The following is a 23,457-nucleotide window of genomic DNA, read 5'->3' as shown; positions in this document are numbered from 1 at the left end:
TGATCAATGAAGGAAAAGAGTTCTTTTCTGGCTGGGCCCCAGGCCCACTGTTTGATCAAAAATGCTTTCCCTGAAGCCACTCAGGTCCCGACACTGTGGGTGTCTTTGACGTCTATCCACTTACATTCCCTAGAATAGGCTTGTCCTTGGCGTTGGGTATACACCACCCTCAGGTAGCCCATGTCTGTCCCTGACCCACAGCATCACCAGCTCAGTGATGATCCCTCCCAGGATCAGCGCATTCTCACCCTCCCCACACTTCCTCTGTAGAAGGGAGAGATCTCAGCTGTTGGGACTTTAGGGAAATGACTTAACCTCTTAGCCTGTTACTTCAGCCACAAGATGATTAGAGTGCCTTCTACCACATGGGGTCGTTCCACGATGCCAGTAAGATGATGCATGTGAAGTGCATGGCCTGGACCTGGTGTTTACTGTTTACTGACTCTGAATTGCCTTTCATCAGACACATCTCTCTTTAGACCAATGAGATTACAGAGCATTGGCACAAGCACACTTCCAAATCCCTCAGGGGCTGTGGTCCCTGCCAGAGGGCTCTGATGAGCAAGCAGAGCCAGAGATGGCTGGGTCCCTCTTCGAACATTCTACTCGAGGGACTTTCAGCCAAGCGAGAAGGGGACACAGGCAGAGTCCTGGCTCCCAGCGGGCAAGGCAAGGCCCCAGGGGGCAGGGTGGTGCTAACTGGGACTACTGCCCCAACAATTTAAGTGGAAATGCCTCAACACGCCCACCAAGTCCTAAGGTCAAAGGCATCACAATTGGGTCTTTGTTCCAGAGTTCAAAAGCCTCACTCACCACTCCTTCCAAAGCCAGCTTGCAGGATGCCCAACACACTTCCCCTCCCCCGCCGTCAGCCATCCAGCTTCCTTGAACTGGGAAACCACCCTCCCAAGGATCTGCAGTTGGCCCTCTTCCTTGCTCCCCTCCACCCACTTAGTTTCTCTGGTTACGCGGGTTGTACACTCTAGGAGGCCTCCTTGTTTCTGACAGCAACAGACGGTGTGGGTTTGCACCGTGGACACAGCACTCCAAGGTCCCCGTGTACATATCTGCTGCTGAGCAGCTGTTTCCATCAAGGGGAGAGACACAAAGCCCAGAGAAGTGGGAAGGCCACATTCAGGGCTCTGTCTACCCAACACCCAGGGGCCCTAAGGAGTCTCCCAGCCACGGATCCCAGATCTGGGAGGGGGCTTGGGGAGGTCATCTACTCCAGGCCCTGTTTCCAAGCAGCCACGAGACTGTCTCCATTTTACAGAAAGGAGAGCTGAGGCCCAGAGGGAGCAAGGGACTTGAAGTCACCCAGCCGGTACATGGTAGTGGGCAGAATCCTGCTTCTAGAGACAGCAGCTCCCTCAGAGGATCAGTGTACCAGAGGGCTGCTCTGGGGATTCAGGCTACCTGAGCCCCCTCAAACAGCCATCGGGGACTCCTCAGGAGAAGGAGGTGCCTAATACTTTCCAGGCCTGCCACAAAAGCCCCACTTTGTCAAGGCTCTCCCTCCTCCACTCCTAGGCAGGGTCCTGGATGTGGGGTGGGAGGCAAAGGGAAGCAGGGAGTCTGATAACAGGCTGACTGCCTTTTGTGTGGGGTCTCCTCTTCAGCCATCCTGGCCAGTGGCTGGTACCCAGAGACATGGGGGCTCACTCCTCCTGCTGCTTTAGGGCTATATAGCTGTGCTGGTGACACAAGGCAGAGGGTCCCTAAGCCAGAAGTCTACTTCTGAGCAGCCCTGACCTTATATGGAAAAGCCGACACGCCTTCCTTTGGAGCAAGCCCCAAAACAAACATCTCTCTCTCTCCTCAGTGGGTGTCTCCAATCCCACCATTAGAGAGCCCTTCCTTTGGGTCTTGAGGTGCTTAGGGTTCCTAGGGCCAGGCCCCTTTGACAATGCAGCTTGGGTGGGGGCAGGGAGGTGGGGCTGGTACTGTGACAAAGGCTGAAAGCCAAGCGGTGCAGGAAGGAGACCAGTGTGGGCACCTGGGGTGAAGGGCCCAGGCCTTTATGCTAGCGACAGCCACTGCCAACCAGGCACAAGGGCAGAGCCTGACACCCCTGTGGGGAACAAGCTTTGAAGACTCCAGACCCAAGAGGACCATGAGTCAGGTCTATGTTGGCATCACAGCCCTGTTCTCAGAGAACACAGCTCCTGAGACTCCTGCAGCAGGAACCTAATCTCACCTCCCCCAGGAGGCCCACTGGGATTTCCTCAGTATCTCTACAGCTACTTGCTGCCCACAGGCATAGGAATCAGGGGCCCAAGAACTGTTCTGTCGTGTTGTTGACTTCAGGTGACTCACGTCCCCTCAATTTTTCTGTGCCTCAGTTATTCTATCTATAGAATAGGCACAGACAGCCTTTGATCTGTCTTCCTGTCAGAGCTTAAAATACTGGAGGGGAATAGAGTGGAACAGGAAAAGAAGAACAGGCCCCTCCCCTCTGGGAGTGTCCTCCAAACACAGCTCAGAGAGGCTCCAACGCACACGCACGGGGGCCTTCCCCCACAGCAAACCGAAACCAAAACAGAACACCCCAGGAACCAATTCAAGCGCCAGCAGGTCATGAGCAAACTGATGATGGATGTCCTGGGCCAGAGTTCATCCCTGGCTCTTCAGGGGTCACACACGCCTGCACCTCAGACTGACGGATTCGGGCCCTCCTCTCTCCACCTGAGAGACCCCTGCTGCCAAGGGCACTGAGGCCTACTCGGTGAGAACCTTGGAACTGGCAGTTCCCTGGACAGCCAAGACAAAGCCTCAGTTCCCAATGACAGGGTGGCTGCTGCAGGACCCTCCCTGGCCCCAGGACCTGACTTCATCCCCCTGTCTGGGCCCTCTTCCCAGGGCCTGGCGGCCTTCAGCTCAGCAGGGGGCAGTCAACTCACCGCCCAGACACTAGCCAACCTCCACAGGCCTGGCCTTTCCTCAGACAACCCGCCTGAGGACCCGGGACCCCACAGTGACGTCATGGCCTGCCTTCCCCACCAGCCAGCCGGGTCCTCCCACCCCTGCCTCGTCCCCAGCTTGGAATCTGGCCCCAAGGGGGAAGCCGCCGTAGGATGCCCCTGAGCTAGGAGCAACCTCCCCCGGGCCTCAGAGGGCACAGGGACCCTGAACGTGGGCTGGACAGTCGTGCCCATGCTGCCACCCTGGCCTTGCATTAACACAAGCCAGTTAATTACCCCGAGTGGTGGAGACATTCTTCCACCATCAGGCAAACTGCTGGCCTGCAGCCCAAACCAACAGGGGAAACTTCAGCCTCCTCGGCCCTCTCCCCGCCAGATGGAAATAACGTATAGCTGCAGAGGTGGGGGAGGAGGAGGGGAACAAAAACCAGCCGGGCTCCTCGCCCGAGCGGCCGGCCAGCCAGCTGGGCACTCACCGCTCTCGTTCTTCTCGATGACATCCACCACCTCCCCGGCCTGGAGGCTCAGCTCCGAGTTCTCCTGCTTCTTATAGTTGGACACCACCACGTACTGTTCCAGGATCATGGGCTCGGCGTGGGTGTCGGCACCTGGTGAGGGCAGAAAGCATGCGGTGAGCCAGCGGCCAGCCATGGCCCCGCGGCCGGGGCGCCCCCTGTCCATCGGCCTCGGGAGAGGCTGCTCGGTCGCCAGCGCCGCTCGGAGGGGCCGCCCGCAGCCAGGGCTCGCAGCTCGCCGGGCCCCAAGGACAGGCCATATAGCAGGGCCCCACACCGGCCCGCTGTGCCGCGGGGACCGGGGGACATGGGGAGCCGGGGGCCAGCGGTGGGGGGCGCGGAGGGAGAGACAGAGACGAGACAGAGGCCGAGGGGACTCAGAGGAAAAAGCCTGCGGCCGCGATGAATTAATCACAGCCCGGCACGAGGGAGAGGGAGTCGGAGGAGAGGCCTGGGGCGGACGTGGTCTCTCCGGACCCCTCGGCCGCAGGGGTGCGAGGGGAGGGCCGCAGGCGGGTGGGCGGGCGAGCGGCCCATGGGGGCTGAGGCCGGAGCAGAGCAGAGAGGAAAGGCCAGGCGAGGAGGAGGGCTCGGGCCTCTCCCCAACCCCTGTAAACCCAGAGAAAGAGAGTCAGCAGTCCTCCCCTTGGGCGGGAGAGGGAGAGAGCGGGAGAGGACGGCTCCACGGCAGGCTGGGCCCAGGCGAGAAGTCAAGAGGCTTTGAGGCCGCCAATCACTGGGGTTTACTCGCAGCCCTTAAATAGAAACACATGAGACCCATCGAATGAGGAGCCGGGGGTGGAGGCAGGGGAGGGGGAGGAGGGCCGAGACTGTTTACTTGAAACCCAAGAAGAAAGTCCCAGCGCCAGCGCTGGAGAGCCCAGCCCGCCCCCCGCCAACTTTTCCTCAAGTTCGGCTCCATTGCTGCCCCTTGGGCTCACCTAGGCGCGGCCACTGAGCCCATGGGCCTGGTCCCCCAGGGACCAGCCTCAGGCCCGTGCCCCCAGGCCCGCTTCCCGACGGGGCATCGTCCGGCCTGGCTGCCGCCCTCCGGCCACATGGAGACCGACTCAGCCTCCCTCTGCCTTTAAGCTCTGCTGGGGCTTGTGGTCAGGCTCCCGGAAGCCACCAGCTGCCCTCTCCTGGCAGTTTCAGGAGCTTGAGGGGTCAAAAGGTGGGGCTAAGCAGGAAGAGGGCAGGGAGCGAGCAGCCTCTCTGTCCTCTTTAGCCACTGGACCAGTGCAACATTTATTAAGCAAACGCCAGTCTGGAAGGTAGACAGATTGGGTGCCCATCTCGGCTTACTGGCTGTGCAGCATTGAATGTGCTGCTGAAAGCTCTCTGCGCCTCACTATTACCATCACTAGGGTGCAGTGGGGACAGAGCACCTAAGATAACACATGGCCGGCTAGGAGCTGAAAGGATCCATGAACCAGAGACCCACTGGTCACCTCCTACAGGAAGCCTTCCCAGACCCCCCTCTCCATCTCCCCGGCAAAAGGAATTCCTAGCATACTTCTTAAACTCTGTGTCTATCACCCTATACATCTACCAGTCTCCTGAAAGGCTGGGGGCTTCACACCACCAGCCTGGCTATAGAAATGGTTGAGAGGGTCCCCAGGCTCCACATGGCCCCCTTGGTGCTTCAGCCTGCAGCTACATTCCCCACATGCCTGAGTCTAACTTGGCAAATGTTCTATGCCAGGCTCATACACTCTCCCATTTTATCCCCACAACAACCTTGTTACCTTCCCACTTCACAAAAGACACCTCAGAGACCCAGAGAGGACAAGAGGCTTGCCCCAGCTCACACAGTTGCTATGGAGAGAACCAAATTCACTCAGTGTTTTAGGTTCAAGCCCATCTCTCTTTCCATTACAGAACTGCCTCTGACTTCTGTTTCCAGACATCCCATTCTCCTAGCACGATGATCCTCAACTTGGTCCCACAAGATATGGGGAGCGTCTAAAGTACACTGATGCCTGAGCCCCACACACAGAGATGCAGACTGAATTGGTCTCAGGTATTTTTTAGACACCCCCTCCTCTCCCATGGTTCTCATACACAGCCAGGGTGAGAAACGCTGCTTAGATCTTTGGGTCTTTCTGTGTGGGAGGCTCCATCCAACCTAGGGCGGGGGCGATGGAAGGGAAAGAAACCCACTGCCCCTGGCACTTTTCTCCCATGAGGTGTGGACCCTGCAGCCCCAGCTCAGTCCTTTGGAGACCGAGGAGGGACCCTGTCCCAGCTGAGGCCTGCCACATGGATGTGCACACGCACTGCCCCAGGCAGCCCATCCGAAGCCAAGATTGTATTTCAGGCCAAAATGCAACCAATACCTAGGCAGCAGGGCGGGCCTGGCTCTGCACTCAGATTGGGCCAGCTTCCGTGCCTACCCCTGCTAGCTGCACAGAGGCAGCGCTGGGCACGGAGCTGACAGAGGCTACCTCCCACTGTGTCCCTGGGGGGCTGGCAGTGAGTGCACCCAGCACAAAAAGGGCCAGCCCCTGCCCTTGTGGGACACAGGGGCTCCCTTTCCAGTTTGTGGGAAAGGAAAACTCAAGATACAAACAGAAGACAGGAGTTCTCCAGCTGGTTAGAGAGCTTCCAAATCCTGAGAGCCCAGATGATGCTGACAATTAATAGCAAGCTTTCATTAGTGCTCACTCGGGACAGCACTACCTAATGCAGACCATAGCTGATCCTCAGAACAACCCAGGTGTAGGCCCTTGTTATAGCACCATTTCACACACAGGCAGACTAAGTAAGGCTCATGAGGCAATTTTCCTAAGGTCACACAGCTGGGATTGAACCCATGTCCGCCTGACGCCGCTGCTTGTGTCCTGACTTGTGCCCTGTATGTGGCCTATAGAGAGCCACTGATCCCGAGGAGGGGCCCTGCCTCATCCTACCCACCCCACATCTGGCAAATAGTTGCTGCTTAATAAAGACTGGAGCGTGGGTTTCTTCTCGACTCTTGTAGCATCTGTTGACCAGACCACAGTGCCCACTGGGGGTGTGCACTCTGCAACTGTTGGTGAAATGAATGAATGAATGGACAGATAGATGAACAGTGATTTAACGGCTTGCTTTGAGCCAATACGGATACACCAGGCAGGGCCTCACCTCCAAAATCTGGGAAAACTAGACAACTAAATTCTGGAAGGGAGAAAGGGGAGATGGGGAAACAGAGGCAGGGAGAAACAAGGAGTGATGGGTTTGTGGCCAAAAGCTGCTCGAGAGGATAAGCGGGGTGCTGGGGAATGGAGAGACATCAGCTCATTTTAATCCAAGCCAAGGAAATCTGAGGCAAGATTTTAAAGGGGAAAAACCCACATACTGCTCCCACCTCCACGCCACCCCTTGGAAATTGGCCTGAGCTTTCTGAAGACTGACACTCTGGGACACAGGTAGAAAAGTTAAGAAAATGTTCTCCAGGCATTCCAGAGCACAGAAGACAGGCAGTAGCACACAGCCTAGGGGACGGACAGATGGACACACAGACAGACACTCTGTCTTTGTCACTGCCCTCCCCTCCCCCAGCACAAGCTCACGCTCTCTGGCATCTACCTCTTAGGATGTTGCCTGCCCAGGGCTGCTCGGATGGGTGTGAGCTGGGAGCAGGTATCCAGATGAGAAACCACTCGTCAGGCAGGCCGGTGGGTGATGTCATCCCACAGAGGCTGCTCTGGTTCCCCTCCCAGCCAAGGCCTGGAAAACTGGGGGCTGAAGGAGTCAGCCCGAGGGAGGGGGAGATGAAGTGGAGCGAGCCTCCTGTCTTCAGATAGGAAGCGTTTGGCAGTGGCATGGAGAAGGTGAGTACTCCTTATAGGGAGAAGAGTCTCTCCCAGATTGGAAGGGGACTTTTTGTCAGGGTCTCATCCATCTCATCTTTGTGCCTTTCTCAGAGCCCGTGGCTGGATCTGCTGGGGCTCTGGCAGTGCCCCAGAGCCCTGCCCCACGCTTGCCTCACACCTGCATTCCTCTAGCTACCAACTGGATGGACCCCTGGCTCCTGCCTGATCTGGCTGCCAACTTAGGCTTCTAAATGAGGCTTTTGCTAAGTCAATCCACTGCTCCAGCACCTTCACTGGGTCCCTGCTGCCTAAAGAAGAAAGGCCAAATTCAAGCTCAGTCTTTCTTGACAACCTGAGCTCCCCAAGTTCCCTGACACACAACTCTGATCCAGGCAACATTCATTTATCCAACACACATATATCAAGCACCCACTGTGTGCCAGTCACACTCTTCTATGCTGGTTCTTATGTCCAAGCCTCTGCTTTAGCTGTTCCCCCTGCTTGGAATGCCTTCCCCTTTACCAACCCCAATTCTACCCAACCATCTCTGCCCCTCCAGGAACCATCCAATCACTCAGCTATAGTGCTTGCTCCTGTCATGCACTGGATTTTCTTGTGGGGCACTGCTCCCCAACCAGATCATGTGCTTTAGACAAGAGTCTCCCTGATGAGGAAAGACAGACGCCTCAGGACTGGTGCCATAGGACATGGCACTGGACACAACAATTACCTGAGAGTCGTGATGCGAAAGCATCAAACTGGAGTCTGAGGGTCTGAAGTCCCGTCCTGCCTTGTCCTTATTAGCTCTGTGACCCTGCAGAGGACACTTAATCTCTCTGAGCTTTAGCTTCCTCATCCATAAACAGGAACAATTACAGTACCTACTTTGTGGGGTTGTTTTGAGCATGGTATAAGGTGATGGGGTTAATGCCCTATGTAAACTGTAGACTGTTTATAAAGCAAACAGGAAATGGGAGATTTGGGGAGGAGAGGAAGGGCTTAGGTTCCTCTGAAGCCTCAAAACCAGCATGCAGGGGCTTCCCTGGTGGCGCAGTGGTTAAGAATCTGCCTGCCAGTGCAGGGAACACGGGTTCAAGCCCTGGTCCGGGAATATCCCACATGCTGCGGAGCAACTAAGCCCCTGCGCCACAACTACTGAGCCTGCGCTCTAGAGCCCGCGAGAGGCTGAGGCTGCATGCTACGACTACGGAAGCTGTGCTACTGACGCTGCATGCTACAACTACGGAAGCCCGCGCGCCTAGAGCCCGTGCTCCATGACAAGAGAAGCCACCGCAGTGAGAAGCCCGCACACTGCAACGAAGAGTAGCCCCCACTTGCCGCAACTAGAGGAAGCCGGCGTGCAGCAACGAAGACCCAATGCAGCCAAAATAAATAAATAAATTTATAAAAACCAAACCAAAACAAAAAAACCAGCACGCAGGTCAGGGCAAGGGCCACAGTCACCAGGAGAAGCGGCCATGGCTCTGCTCCTTCTCATGCCTTTCTCAGACGCCACCTCCTGGCAGGCAGCGAGCATTTGCCAGCTGGAGAGCCATATGAGAACCCCCAGGGCCCACTTACGGATGGATGCCGGCCCAAGCAGCCTGAGGCCCCTTATCTACAAGGATCCCCAGCATCAGCCCCTTACCTCTGAGTTTCCAGTCTCACTGAACTTGCCAACATTCCAGATGGGGAAACCAAGGCCGGCCCAGAGAGACGTGGCGACTTGCCCAAGACTCCGGCCCTGGTCTGGCGGTTTCCCCCAGCCCACATGGCCTCCCCTCAGCCTCTCTCTCCAAACAGCTGGGCTCATCCTGAGAAGCCAAGCCCTACGGTGGCCCCCATCCCAGGCTCCCCATGCTCTCCATGACCCCCCAAACCCTGGGTGTCCCACCGAGGTCCCTTCAGTCTCTCACAACTGATTCCTCCCAGGCCAGCCTCAGCCTGCCGGCCTCTCCATAGGCCCTCGGGCAGCCAGGCTATACGTTTGGTGAATAAAATGTATTGTTGTGGGCCAAGTGGGCTCTGGCTCACTGTCTCGAGAGAGGGAAAAAAGGGACGGGAGCCCAGTGATTAGCTCAGGCCGAGGCCCTCGTCACAGGCAACACGAGAAGGATGACTGCGAGGGGCTTGGGACAGGCAAGAGGTCCTCTGCCTGCGGCCTTCTCCTCTGCCCGCCCGCCCAGGCTGTTCACCTCCCGTTCCCTGCCTACGGCTGTGAGGGGAGGGGCTGGTCCAACCCCCTCCCCTCAACCTCTGACCTTTCTGTTTTGTCCCCCAACCCCGACCCTCACCTCTGCTCTCAGGTTTGGGCTGGGGAAGGAGGGCCAGGTGGCACTCGCAAAAATGGAGGGGCTTCTAGAAGACCCTTCTGGAAATCCCTTCCCTCTACCTGACACCATCTCCATCTAACAGCTGAGAACACTGCTATCCAGATTTTTCTACCATTGTCCAGTAAAACCAAGGCTAAAGGTAAGCCTCTGACCTCTGTCCCAGCTCTGCCCAGACACAGAGCACAAGCCCAAGTCCCTGAGGGCTATGGGTGCCCAGGCAGCCCAAGGTCCAGAAGCCCCGAGACCAGAGGCAGGTCCAAGCTCTGGATCCCTGGGGCATGGGGGCTGTGACTTCATCGCAGTTACAAGACTCCCCACCCCCCTACCGGCCACTGCCTCAGCTGGGGTGTTGGAGACTTCAGCTCTCTGCCTCGGATTAGCAGCCTGAAGGGAGACTAATCATCTTCAGCTGGCCCATCTCACAGGGGTGGAAGGTGATGGGAGCCTCCGCACCACCTGAGCACTTTCTGTGCGCCAGGCTCCCGGTGAGATGCTACCACATCCGCTTAGGGAGGCTAGAGAGGTTACGTAACCCGAGACCAGGACGTGGCACAGCCGGGATTTAAACCCACACATTCCGGGTCCAGGGTGCATTTGCTGACACACTGTGCTATGTGGTCATCACCCATCAAAGGGCTCCAAGGCTGGATGTGGGACCTAAAAAGGGTTGAAAGGAAGGCAGAGGGGACGGCTGAGAAGATGCCAACATGCTGACAAAGAGCTGCTACACATCACAGGGCACCGGCTCCGTGGGCCTGCATGCCAGGGACACACATGTTCACACACATGCACTCACATGCACACCAGGCAGTACCTGTCACGTTCTTCTTAGGAGACTCAGCCCAGCTGGAGAGCCACACTTCCGAGTCCCCCGAGAGCAAGCAGCAGCAGGAGAGAAGAGAATCAGAGGAGAAGAGAGAACCGTTAGGCAGGCAGGAGATCCACAGGCCGAGTGGTTGCCGGCAGGGCTCTGAGTCCGGCCGCCGGGGCGGAAGGCGGGGGAGGGGAGGGGAGGGGAGGGGAGGGGAGGGGAAGGGAGGGGAGGCGAGGCGAGTGATTTCCTGGCCCTGGAAGTGCTGCTGGGCGTGGGCCTGAGTGATTACAGAGGAGCTGGGACACTGCTGGCCAGGACGGGGATAATGAGGTGTCTGCAAAACGCAGGAATCCTCTGGAGCACAGAGAATCCTACACGATCCGGGCCTGGAACAGGGCCCGTGGGTTATCGCTGCCCTGGAGAAGGCAGCCTGGACCTTCCTCTCTGGCCACGTGGGTGGCTGGCCCTGATCCTCACCAGGCCAGCACACTCAGCAGCCTGGGCCTGGAACCTTAAACGTCAGGTTGGAGAGCCCAAGGCCAGTCTCCAGCCACTGCACCACTGGGCCTCAATGTCTCGTCCAGCCCTTACCCCAGCCCTAAGCATTGAGGCAGACAGACAGGCCCTGGCAAAATGGAAGGAAGCCTCATTTTAAAAAGTCTCACACCCCAACTCCAACCCAGAAGAACGGGGACCTTTAGTGACCAGAAGAAACGAGGGCTCTCGTCCAGGCTCAGACAGCCATGTGTGATCTGGGCCTCAGGTTCCTCATCTGTGAAATGAGGGTGCCTTCCTGCCGAGAGGGAGGAACAACGTCAAAGCACCTAAAACAACTTAAGATCATGAGATGTGATATAGTAACATTATGAGGCAAAAAGCTCTTAGACTAATCAATGGTGTGGACATTTCTAGAATATCAGAGGGTCAACACGTAATGCTGACAGTTTACCTACAGTGAACAGTGGCTCATTTACACCCAGGTCCTTGAGCTGGGTACACACCTTTTGCCCCATTTTACAGGGGTGGAATCTGAGCTTAGACAGGGGAAGGAACTGGCCCAAGTTCCCAAGAGGCCAGAGTAGCAGAGCCAGAAATGGAACCAGGTCTGGGACACCCCAACTGGTGCTTCCTCTGCTGAACTGCTCACTGCCTCCAAAGGAGAACAGCGTTGGCTACAGTGGCTACAGCAAGAAGGAAACGTGGAGATGCAAGTCTGAGAGGCAAACCCTTGGGCTGCTTGCCTGGTGTTGGCCAGGAGAGCGGCCCGATAGATAGTAATGGTAATTATCACAGCAGCAACATTTATACAGCATCTACTGTACAGCAAGCATTGTACTGAGCACTTACATATAGTAACTCATCTGTTTTTCATAATAAACCTACAGCGATAAGGAACTCCCTCCATTTTGCAGGTGAAGCCTATGAACCAGAGGTTAAGTAACTTGGTCCAGGTCACGCAGCTAGTACAGTGTTCATCTCTTGTGGTGACACAGGCTTCAGGCCTCAGTCTGATGCCGCTCACCATTTAAAGCACCTAACTGTCCCTTGCTCAGCAAGCCACCTTCCAATTGCAGGCTGGCTCACTATGTAGACCTGGGAAGCCTGGCCCTTCCAGTGCTCACTGTAAACCAACAGAGTGGGGATCCGCTGGAGAGGTGTGGCGCGGCCTCTGGAGTCTGTCTGGATTCAAATCCAGGCTCTGCCCCTTTGATAAAGTTACTTAACCTCTCTGAACCTCTTCCCTGGGCATATCCCATGAGCTTGGTTCAATCAGCTCTGTGGGGCAGCAGGAAAATCAGGCTCCTGGAGTTGCAAGGACGAGAACCAGATGGCATTTCAATACTACATGCATCAGGAAAATGCTGGCACACAGAGATGCTTCCCACAGACACTGGGTCAGCTGGAATTGGGGGTAAAGGGACTCTGGGGGACTACACCCACAGACAATCATCCTGTGGCCAGAGTCTCTGACCAGGCCTAGCAGCCAGAAGCCTCCTAGGACAGCAGGAGCCATGCTGGCCCAGCTTTCATGCCCTGGCAGGGCCGAGACAAAGCAGACACACTCCGACGCTTTCAACTGCTGTGGTTGAGGGGGTCTCAGTTCAGAATGTGGGGCTTTATTGTCTGGTGCCAGATCTTGCTGGGGTTATGACTTCTTGATGCTGTGCCCCAAATGTGGCCAAGTGGCTGCCACCCAGCAAGGCCATCCTAACGCCCCTGGGCAGGCCTAATGCCAGATCCATCCCAACACCATCTGGCCCCACCCAGCCCTGGGCTGAGCCAACTTAAGAGGTCGCCCACACCTCTCTCCATCTCTGCTGGCTTCGTTACTTTGTACACTTTGCTTCGGGTTCTTCGGAAGGAAATGTTTTGGGAAGTGCTAATGTCCGTCAGTGAGCCAAGGGAATTCATTTGGCCTGGGCCTGGAGGACCCAGGAAGATGTGTTCTGCTAAAACAGGGGTCGACGGACTTTCTGTGAAGGGCCAGAGAGTCAATATTTTAGGCTTTGTGGGCCACGTGGTCTCTGTCAAGACTACTTACCTCTGCTGTTACAATCCGTAGAGGAATGAATGAGCTGTGTGCCAATAAAACTTTACTTACAAAACCACATGGTGGGGGGCTTCCCTGGTGGCGCAGTGGTTAAGAATCCGCCTGCCAATGCAGGGGACACGGGTTCGAGCCCTGGTCCGGGAAGATCCCACATGCCGTGGAGCAACTAAGCCCGTGCACCACAACTACTGAGCCTGCGTGCTACAACTACTGAAGCCCATGCACCCGTGCTCCTCAACAAGAGAAGCCACTGCAATGAGAAGCCCGCGCACCCCAACGAAGAGTAGCCGCCACTCGCCGCAACTAGAGAAAGCCCGCGTGCAGCAACGGAGACCCAACGCAGCCAAAATAAATTAATTAATTAAATAAATTTTTTAAAAAACCACATGGTGGGCTGGGCTTGGCCTGTGGGCAGTGGTCTGCCAGACCCAAGGCTGGGAGATGAGGTTCTCAGAGAAGGGGAGCTGCTCCAAATCCCCAGGGGAGAGAAGTGGAGGCTGTTGGCCCATGTGGACTAAATGCTCCCGAGGCCTTTGCTGCTTGGTTGGTTTTTTCAACAGTCATCTTGAAGGGTCCGATGCCCTTCTGGGCCTTTGGGGTGTGGGCATTTGGGCAGGCCAGGGAGGGCAGACAGGAAAAGATCCCTCAGCCTCTGGAAACCGAGCCCCGACTCCTAAATGTGGAACAACCTGAACTCATGCCCACCCCCTTCCCCCCCAATAAGCAGGCCTTCCCTCTTTCCAAAGGAAAATGGGAAGCGGACCAGAAACGAGCCTGTCTTTAAAAAAAAGCCTTTTTAAAACATGATTTATTTCCCAGTCCCCTGGATCCGCAGAATTAATCCAGTTCCATGGCTCCCACCCCAAATTTCCCCCCTTTGGAGTGCCTTCTCTCCAGCCCACCCGAGCAAGCCCTCTCCCAGGGCGGGAAGGACCCCCCTCCGCCTCATTGCAATGAACAGAGGAGTGGCCCCCTGGCTCACAAACCCTGGCCCCCCAGCCAGGAGGCAGACATGGCTGCTGGCTCAGGGCTGGGAAAATGGTGAGAAGGAGAGACGGGGCAAAGGAGCAAAAGGCAGGCTCAGCCAAATGAGCAGCTGTGAGTGACACAAACCAACTGCTTCCTGGCCTCCCTGCTGTCTCTACCCACCTCTCTCTGGTGACAGAACCAAGGGTCCTACAGAGCAGAGTCACGGGGCCTGGTGGAAAGCAAGGGGTGTGAGACTGGGAATCTGCACAACTGGTTTTGCTGAGAACTGGCTGTGTGACCTTGGGCAAATGGCTTGACTTCTCTGGGCCACATCTGTAAAATCAAGCATTTTGGGCCCACTGATCTCCAGGATACTTGTTTCATGTTCTAGACTCTTCCAGCAGTAACCTGCTAGTCTCCATAACGCAAGTACACCACAGCTGGAACAAATCTTTCCAGAGAAACAGACCACCTTTCCAGGGAAAACCACTTGAACACACACTCAATATAGGAAACTCAAGTGAAGAAGTCCAACAGTTCGGGAGGCACATAAGACAGAGAGGAACTGGAGCCAGAATTATTTTAAAATCTTGGTTCTTGCGCTTACTCTCTCACTTAGCTCACTGATTCTGGGGCATTTAGCAAATCTCTGAGCCCCTTTTCCTTCTGTGAAATGGGGATAAAAATATCTACCACGTCTTTTTTGTTGTAGGTCTGCTTTAAGAGTGAAATGGCCTAGTGCCTGTGAAAGGTTTTGGAGGGGTAGGAATTAGGCCCCTGGAACACAGAAGGGGAGCGGGTGACAGGGACAAAGCTGATGACTAAAGCAGTGTGTGCCTGGGAGACGGGAGGCATGGAGACAGGGTCCCTCCCATGGCCATCCCACAGGACTCATGTTCCCGCTACAGCCACTTCTCCTGGCTTGCTGGACCAGCAAGAATCCAGGCCCAGAGAAAACCAGGTGCCTGCAAGTCCTGATGACACTTAGGTGCTGAACCTGACTCTTGTCAGGTCCAGGTGATTATGAGAAATCAAAGAACAATATTACAGGGGCACCTGACTTTAAGGACGTTCCCCCCAAACACATATACACCCAAGGACTACGTAACAAACAACTGGATAGACTTAAGTTAGGAGAGGGACTCCTATTGCTCTGTAATGTTTCTTTTCATGTTGAGTAACTCCAGAGCAGTGAGAATTGGGTTCAGTTTACCCAAATCTAGTCTCAAACCATGCTTCCAGAAATTCTCCCCTGGTGTAAAGCAAGTTCCACCCATCCAAACTAATAAATCCAGAGTGGGCTGAAAGCCCAGGTGGGAGAGACAGGAGAACAGCCAACAGCATAAATTCCTCGGAGAATGAAAGCAAACCAAGGGCTCAGGGGGACCAGGGCAGGGTCACCCGCCTTATCGGCTTACACAGCCCCCGCGCTGGGCTCCTGGGAGGGGAGGAGGAGCAGGGCCCCTGCCAGGAATGAATACCCCCCTGTTGTCTCTGTGTCCTTCCATTCTTCAATATCTCAGCGTACTTGAACACTCAAGACCTCTCTCTCTTTGGGAATTCTATTGTTCTTACCTCGCTGCAGCCTTGAACTGGTTTCTAAATATCTGTTGTATTCTAGTCTTACATAGGGCTAGATTTCTTAAATTTCCTAGACTCCACATGTTTCTTTTCCTTTTTGACTAGGCCACCAGGGAACTCAGCCACTGCTTTCAGGTCATCAGCTAATTAGGGCTTGACAGCTGCTAGCCCTGTTATTTTATTTAACAGTAGAAGGAGAAGGAGCTACTTTTTCACGAGAGCACATCCCTTGTGGCAGGCACTGTACTGTCATAGGCATGAAGTAGCTCAAATCTTTACCAGAGCCCTCGAAGGCTAACAGTGCTTCACAAAGAAGGAGCAGCTTGACCTACATGATATGTAGGGCCTGAAATAGGTCATCATGCTCAGAGTGGCAGAAACAGTGGCACAACAGTGAAAGTGATACGAATGGCATCCGGAAAAAGCATGGCGTGAATCAAGATGGTCAAGACAGAGAACAAGCAATAACTCAAACACGACTTCCAGTCCACAGTCACACGGGTGGAAGTTGGGGAGCGTCCTGCTGTAAGGTGTGTGAGCTGCTACCTACCCACAGGGGCAGCTCTCTGCAGCCTGCTCCAGGGTGAGCAGCTGCCTCCAGCTCATCATCAATACCTACGGCATGAAAAAATCATGCCCTTGGACTGGGGAGGTGAGGGGTCAGTGCTGCTACACCAGCAGCCCAGACCCCTGGCCCTGCCTCCTACGCTCACAGCCTCCAAGGCAGGGTTGGCTTCAGGCGGTGTGATCTGCGCGGGCGCACAGGGACCCATACTGAGCAGGGCCCTGCTCTTGTTTTAATACCCTCTGTCCCCAATTTGAAATCTTTAATCATTTATGAACAAGAGGTCCCGTAAATCATGTAGCTGGTCCTGCCCAAGGCCTGAGGGTTCTGGGCCACAGGATTCTGAGCTAAATAAAGGCTGGAAGGAGCATGTGGGGACTTAGGACCAGAGAGGAGAAGTTTGCCTAAGATCACACAGCAAGTTAGTGGCAGGGCTGAGGCTAGAACAAGCATACCAGTTCCCACTTTCTTTTAATTAATTAATTAATTATTTTTGGCTGCGTTGGGTCTTCGTTGCTGCGCGGGCTTTCTCTAGTTGCGGCGAGCGGGGGCTACTCTTTGTTGTGGTGCGCGGGCTTCTCATTGTGGTGGCTTCTCTTGTTGTGGAGCACGGGCTCTAGGCGCAAGGGCTTCAGTAGTTGTGGCTCACGGGCTCTAGAGTGCAGGCTGAGCAGTTGTGGCGCACGGGCTTAGTTGCTCCACGGCATGTGGGATCTTCCCAGACCAGGGCTCGAACCCGAGTCCCCTGCATTGGCAGGCGGATTCCTAACCACTGCACCACCAGGGAAGTCCGGCAGGCGAATTCTTAACCACTGCGCCACCAGGGAAGCCCCCAGTTCCCACTTTCTTAACGTGCATGCTAGGTACTGGGTTAAACATTTGACTAAACGTTTAATCCTTATAACAATCTGTATTTTACAGAGGCAAAAAGTAAGGCTCAGGAAAGTTAAGCTTTTTCCCAAGGCCCCACAGCAAGGGAGTGATGGGTCAGACTTGAGCCCAGGCAAGCTGGTTGGGAATGGGGAACAAAGGGGCCTAAAACCAGGGGACTTCATTCTCTGGATCCTCCCAGCCATTGGCCAAGGGAGGCTCACTTATTTCTGTTGGGCTTGCCTTTGTAAATGCAGCCATACTCCTTTCATTTTACTCCCAGTAGGAAGGGGCCTGCCTCCTTCTCCAGGAGCTGCCTTTCCCAGAATCCAGAGTCCATTTCGGGGCAGCCCAACCCGGGGCAGGAATGCACCGCTGACCCTCTGACCGCTGAGACAATGCAGTCAGAGCACAGCCAGTCTCCCGGCTCAGGTGGGGAACGGGGCGGGTGAGGGCTGGAGACACTCCACAGCCCCTTAGGGACTAAGTCCAAGGACACCCACCTAGGCCAAGGCGGGCCAGCAGAGACAGCCCAGCCCAAGTGGGTGTGGGCAGAGAGGCCCAGGCTGCCCCCGGGAGCACCGCAGCTGCCCAGGGGGGCTGCCCTGGCAGGCGGGTCTACCTCCTTCTCCCACCCTGCTCAAAAACCCTCAGCTTCTGGTTAAACACAGGTGCAGTGGGCGGACAGAGGGGCGCTGTGTGGGGAGGCCAGCAGGGTTCTGAGCCTCTGCTCCTGCAGCTGCTGCCTGACCCCACAGTAGCCCCTTGGGTGGCGGCCTCCCCCCTCCGCTCTCGGGCTCTCACCTCTCCCCATGCCGGGGTGCTGGTGTGCACAGAAGAGACAAACTCAACGCTGTTCAGAGTTCCTGGATCCCAGCCACCCCCCTCCCTGGGGTGGCTGCCTTGGTGGTCCTCCCCCACTTACTGGGGTATCCCCCCTCCCATTCCCCCACCCACCAGCTCCCCCAGCCAAAGCCCGTGAGGATGAGGCAGCGGCAGCAGCAGAAACGGAGGCCAGTGGTGCAGGACGAAGTAAGCAGCCGCTGGGTCTCCAGCCCCCAGCCTGACAGTCTACCCCCACCCCCCCCCAGCTCAGTCTCCACAAGAGCCCTGAGAGATGGAGTCAACAGCAATGGACCCAGGACTGACAATCCCACCCCAGGGCCACAAAAAAAGCAATGTTTTATTTTCCCCGGACTGTACTTTCACTAACAGATTATCAATAATCAACCGCCAGTTATCTAATGAGCATCTACCACATGCACAGCTGGAGGCTCCTGGCTATGACCAACTGACTCTCTAGCCTCAGGGACGGGGCACAGATATTTACAATCAAAGACACGCTCCCAGGCACTCCTGACTGCTTCGGGGGTCGTGTAGGTTTGGGGGAGGCTGCGTGGCTCCCTCATCCACCTGCCTGGTGCCGTCAGGGCTGCCACTCAAGTGTGTCCTCATTGCCCCAGGCTGCCCAGACCCTACCGGAAAGCAGGCTGGAGCCAAACATAGCAGGCAGTGCCCCGGGCGCGGGCTCATGGGGGGAAGGGAGGATGCAGCAGGGCTGAGACCTGGAGGCCTTGCATCTGTAACTGGACCCCACCTTTGGAGCAGGGCTCACAATACTTCAGCTGACATCTGGCTGGACACTCCCAGAGGAGGATGGGGGTGGGGATGAGGGGGCAGGGGCCAGGGGCAGAGTTCACTTGTGAACTGAGGTTGAGGGTGACCCCCTTTTCAAGGTTTGCAGGCTGCCCTTATCTTGCCCTGGGCAGGGTCTCTGTATTGTTCAACTGGTCTCTGTGTCAACTGGCTCCAGAATGTCTGGATAGTGTTGTAGTCCTAGCAAGTGTCTGGCACATAGTAGGCGCTTAATCAAAATTTGTTATGAGTCTCTCCAATCAGATCTGAAGTTCCTTCAGGGTCTTAACCCTGTCAGCATCCTCACGGCACACCGAACACAGTAGGTGGTACCCAGAAAGTCCATGGTGGCTGACGGAAGGACACACACGCAATGCCCTCAGTCCCAAGGGTTTCACGGGAAAACTGAGGTCCAGCTGATACCACTGCTCCAGGGCCTTCTTGGCCCCCAGGGCCCTGCACTTCCTATAGTCTAGCTTTTGGCTGGGGTGGCCTGAGGTACATACGGGCATCCTCAGGCCAGGAAAGGCCCTGAGCCCAGCTGGTGCTGTGCAGAGTAACTCATAGGCAGGCCCCCAAGCCCGGCAGAACATCCCTGGAAGGCTGCGGGCTTCCAGCATCTGCGGTAAAGCCCTTCAAAGAGATTAAAAAAAATTTTATCCATAAGCAATATGGTCTATGGCAAGATGGATGCTGCAGGAAATGGGAGTCTGAGCAAAAACAACTGGCTTATCTATGACGTCTGGTGGGAGCAGGGCTCAGCAGGGCTCGGTGCAGCCTCCCAGAGTGTGTGGCTGGAGCCTGGGGCCTCTCATCACCCCCATCCCGCTCCTGCTCTGCGTGTGTTTGGACCAATCCCCTGAGCTCTCGGATGCCACGTAAACAGAGCAGTGTGAGTGTGTGTGTGTGTGTGCATGCACGCTCACACACACACACACACACACACACACACACACATATATCACTGCTTGGGAAATCCCCACATCTGGCTCTCACATGACAGAGCTATGCCCAGGAGGCCGCAGCTGGGAGGGGCTGGAGGACAGGGGAGGGTCAGGAGTGTGCGAGCTCTCTGGGGAGCATGAAGTTAACCCTTTGGCACCACAGCTCAGGGACTCTGGCTAATACTGAGCTTCCACCCTGGGGAGAAGCCAGGAAGGAGACCGGTGCTCAGAGGGCCCTGTCCTGGCTCGCTGCACAAGTGTGAGAAGCTGGGACCACTTTTCTGGGTCCCCCTGGTCTTTACCTGTACCTTGAAAGGGCTGCTCTCTCTCTGTCCTGTCAATCCCGGTCAATCATCAACCACGAGGGAGACCCACTGGATGAAGATTTCCCCAATGGAGACCCGTCTGTTGTCAGATACTTAATGAACACTTCCGAGTGCCAGGCACCTGGCTGGGCGGGCCACGGCCCTGCAGCTGTATGGAATCAGGATTCATGCCCTCCTGTCACAGGCAGGGCATGTGTCCCCTAGGAGACCAGTGGAAGCCAGAGTCCTCCTAACAACAAGGAACAGGTCAGAGGCGACCTTTGGGGCAAGTTCTCTCCAACCCAGGCACATGTATTAATTATATAATTAGACCTTTTTAAGCTTCAACAACTTTAGTGAACGAGTGACCATCTGCAGTGGTATCTCTCAAACAGCACTGCCCAGCAGGTACCTGGGGGATGCGAAGGACGTGCCCCAGCCCGGTTTAGAGGATGTGACACGCTTGCACAGCCAACGCTAAGACTGACCAGATGCCTCTGCGGGCTGCTCTCCCTCTTCTCTGGGCTGACTCATTTAAAACCTTAGGGAACCGGGGGTAGAAGGTCTCACTCGGCACCCCACCCACAGGCAGATCTATGCCTCCCCTGGGGAGGCTCCCTCACATCCCGCCCGCTGCGCCTCCGCCATGGTAGCACTTGGACATCACATCATAACTGCTGTTTACTTTCCCACCTCCCCGACCCAACTGAGAGTCCTGAGGACATGGACCTCACTGTATCCACCTTGGTATCCCTGGGCTTGGACCATAGGGCCTGGCACAGAGGAGGTACTCAGATGTTCACTGAACAAATCTACATGACAGCCATGGCCAGTGCCAGTGAGTCAGCTCTAGGTCTGGCAGGAATCACCTAATCCTAGCAGAGTCTGGTACCAGCATCCATTCGGAAACTTGCTTCTTATCAGTTTGGCCATACCCTCACCCCTGGGAGAGCTGCCACTAGTATCAACTGAGCCCCGGGCTTAGAGCAGATAGAGAAACCAAGGTCACTGAAGAAGGTGGGGAAAGGGCCCTCTTACTCAGAACCCTGTGACCAAATGCAAATGAGGAACTGACAGAGGGCTCTCAGAGCCACTAGGCTCCAGGGAGGGATGGTATATGGCCAAGAGGTGACAGACCAGGAGAAACTGCCCCACCCAGACAGATCTGGGACAAGAGATGTTAAAATCTGCCATGTTTGCAAGGTTTCCCTGGGGGGCTATTGCCAACAAAGATAGTCCTAATTTGGCCTCTTATCACTAGCCTGTCATCACAGCTTTGCAAGGACCTCACCTTCCTTCCCGGAACAGTTATGTACCCAGCTCTGACCCTGACCCAACACTCAGGGAGCCTAAGGTGGTCCAGGGCCCAGGGGGAGACCCTGGCTAACAGGAAAGGCAGCTCCCAGACACCTGTGGGGGCCCTTTTTCTACAACACGGCATCCACTGGCCAGATGCAACATTGGGAGGAAGCATCTCGAAGAGGTGGTGGCTCTTCCTTCTGAGCACAGGGAAGTGAAGGGACTTTCTAACACGGCCCAGTTTTCTTGGTACAAGAATCCAGTTCTAACATTAAGAAAATCCATCTTCATACCAGCTGCTTGGGTCACATGTGGCAATGACAAGATCCCGAGGGCAAAGCAGAAAGAGTTGGGGAAAAACACTTTTTTCCCCACAAACTTCTAAGTTTCATTGAAACTTTGGAAAATTTTTCTTTGCCGTCATATTTCAAAACTGACCAATCATAAAAACGTCACAAGCCAACTGAGTTACACACGCCACATTTCTATTTCTAAACAAAGTCATTTTAGATCAGAAAAAGGTGCTAAAACAATAAATAATGCACATTTCCCCCCAATCTTTGTTTTTCCATTGGCTTTGTTATTACTGGAAATGTTGCCTCTCTTGTCACATGTTTATAAACCAAAAAGCCCAAGTGGGGAACAAGTTATTTTCTGGCTGAGGGCCGTGGTGGGAAGCATTTCTTTGCTGGACCACAGTGTGGGTGTCTCCTCCTCTGAAGAAGAAAACCTTGTGGAAATAAAAGGCAGACGGGGGTCTCGTCACAGCCTCCCGATGAGGGCAGAAGGGAAGCTAGCGGCTGGGGAGGCCCAGTGGATAGCCGTTCTCCAAGGCCCCGAATGCCGGGCCAGTGTTCTCTGTCCTCTACCTTCCCATATTGGTTCTGCCCCCCACCCCCAACTTGGGACACAACTAAATGCACCCTCCAGGAGCAGCCCCGTCCTGCTGGGGGTCCGATCCTGCTGCCTCCTCACTGCCTGCCTACCCTGAACACTGCCATCAACCCACGTGGACGACCCATCCCACATTCAACCCCGCCTCTATCTCAGGATCCCTGGGGAGCCCATCAAAACTGCCTGGTGGGGCTTCCCTGGTGGCGCAGTGGTTGAGAATCTGCCTGCTAATGCAGGGGACACGGGTTCGAGCCCTGGTCTGGGAAGATCCCACATGCCACGGAGCAGCTGGGCCCGTGAGCCACAACTACTGAGCCTGCGCATCTGGAGCCTGTGCCCCGCAACGGGAGGGGCCGCGATAGTGAAAGGCCCGCGCACCGCGATGAAGAGCGGTCCCCGCACCGCGATGAAGAGTGGCCCCCGCTTGCCGCAACTAGAGAAAGCCCTCGCACGAACTGAAGACCCAACACAGCCAAAAATAAAAATAAATAAATAAAGTAGCTATAAAAAAAAAAAAAAAAAAAAAAAAAAAAAAAAAAAACTGCCTGGTGTTCCTGGCCGCCACCCCCAGAGATGCTCATTCAGTAGGTCTGGGCAGGGCCTGGGAATCTGCATTTCAACAAGCAGACTCAGGACTCTCAGCATACCTCCGGGCCTTTGCCCATGCTGTCCCCTTCCACACCATCTTCCCATTACCCCAGCAGGAGAGGTCGGGTGATAGGAATGAGGGAGCAGAAAGAAGCTAAGCAAGCAGGGCAGAGGCAATCAAGGCTACGTACCAGCTAGCTGCCTCCTTCCCGGGAGTGAGATATGTGATTCCAGGATTTGGGGAGCCCTCACCTCCCTCGCCCCCTGCTTTGTGTGTCCAGGCCAGTAGGTCAGTGCCAGGGGAGTCGTGGCACAGACACACACTTTCTCCATCACATTGCTGCCACATTGGCTGGCTGCGGAGCTGCCAAATCAATCAGCCTCCTTTCACTTCCAGTTAGTTGGCTTTGAACTCCAGGGGTGACATCAGGCTGAGGACCCAGAGCCATGTGAAAACAAAAATTATTTAAAAACACCAACCCGGGTGAGATGTGCCAGAAGACAATGCCTTCACAAGACACGTTCACTTTTGGAACAGGCCGTTGGAGGGTGCCAGTAATGTCTCGGCCGTGTTCTCTAAGCAGCCTGGGCCTTTCTCCCTGAGGATGGATGGCTCGGGCAGAAAAGAAAGCTCTGAAAAAGTCTTGCTGGGACTTCCCTGGTGGAGCAGTGGTTAAGAATCCGCCTGCCGATGCAGGGGACACGGGTTCGAGCCCTGGTCCGGGAAGATCCCACATGCCGCAGAGCAACTAAGCCCGTGCACCACAACTACTGAGCCTGAGCTCTAGAGCCCGTGAGCCACAACTACTGAGCCTGCAAGCCACAGCTACTGAGCCCGCGTGCCGCAACTACTAAAGACCGCGCACCTAGAGCCCG

General features: G+C 55.5%; 1 protein-coding gene across 10 annotated transcripts in view; it reads right to left on the bottom strand.

Moving 5' to 3' along the window:
* SH3PXD2A (SH3 and PX domains 2A) overlaps positions 1-23,457 on the bottom strand; it is a 246,745-nt gene that overhangs the window by 64,863 nt on the left and 158,425 nt on the right. For 7 of the 10 annotated variants that reach the window (XR_009497980.1, XR_009497978.1, XR_009497979.1 and 4 more), the window contains exons 7-9: positions 10,381-10,425; positions 7,007-7,162; positions 3,398-3,529 (exon numbers count right to left, since the gene is read on the bottom strand). Coding sequence is in view for 4 of the 10 variants with exons in the window: in XM_059900003.1 (XP_059755986.1) it covers positions 3,398-3,529; positions 7,007-7,162; positions 10,381-10,425 (333 nt within the window). In the remaining 6 variants the exon portion in view is untranslated. Of the gene's footprint in view, positions 1-3,397; positions 3,530-4,377; positions 4,401-7,006; positions 7,163-10,380; positions 10,426-23,457 lie in introns of those variants that run through there. The other 3 variants (XM_059900005.1, XM_059900007.1, XM_059900006.1) reach the window with 3 other exon arrangements.

This window comes from Balaenoptera ricei, chromosome 16 (genome assembly GCF_028023285.1).
Source record: "Balaenoptera ricei isolate mBalRic1 chromosome 16, mBalRic1.hap2, whole genome shotgun sequence".
Taxonomy (NCBI): domain Eukaryota; kingdom Metazoa; phylum Chordata; class Mammalia; order Artiodactyla; family Balaenopteridae; genus Balaenoptera; species Balaenoptera ricei.
The sequence above is the reverse complement of the archived record's forward strand: the minus strand, read 5'-3'. Positions and strand labels throughout refer to the sequence as shown.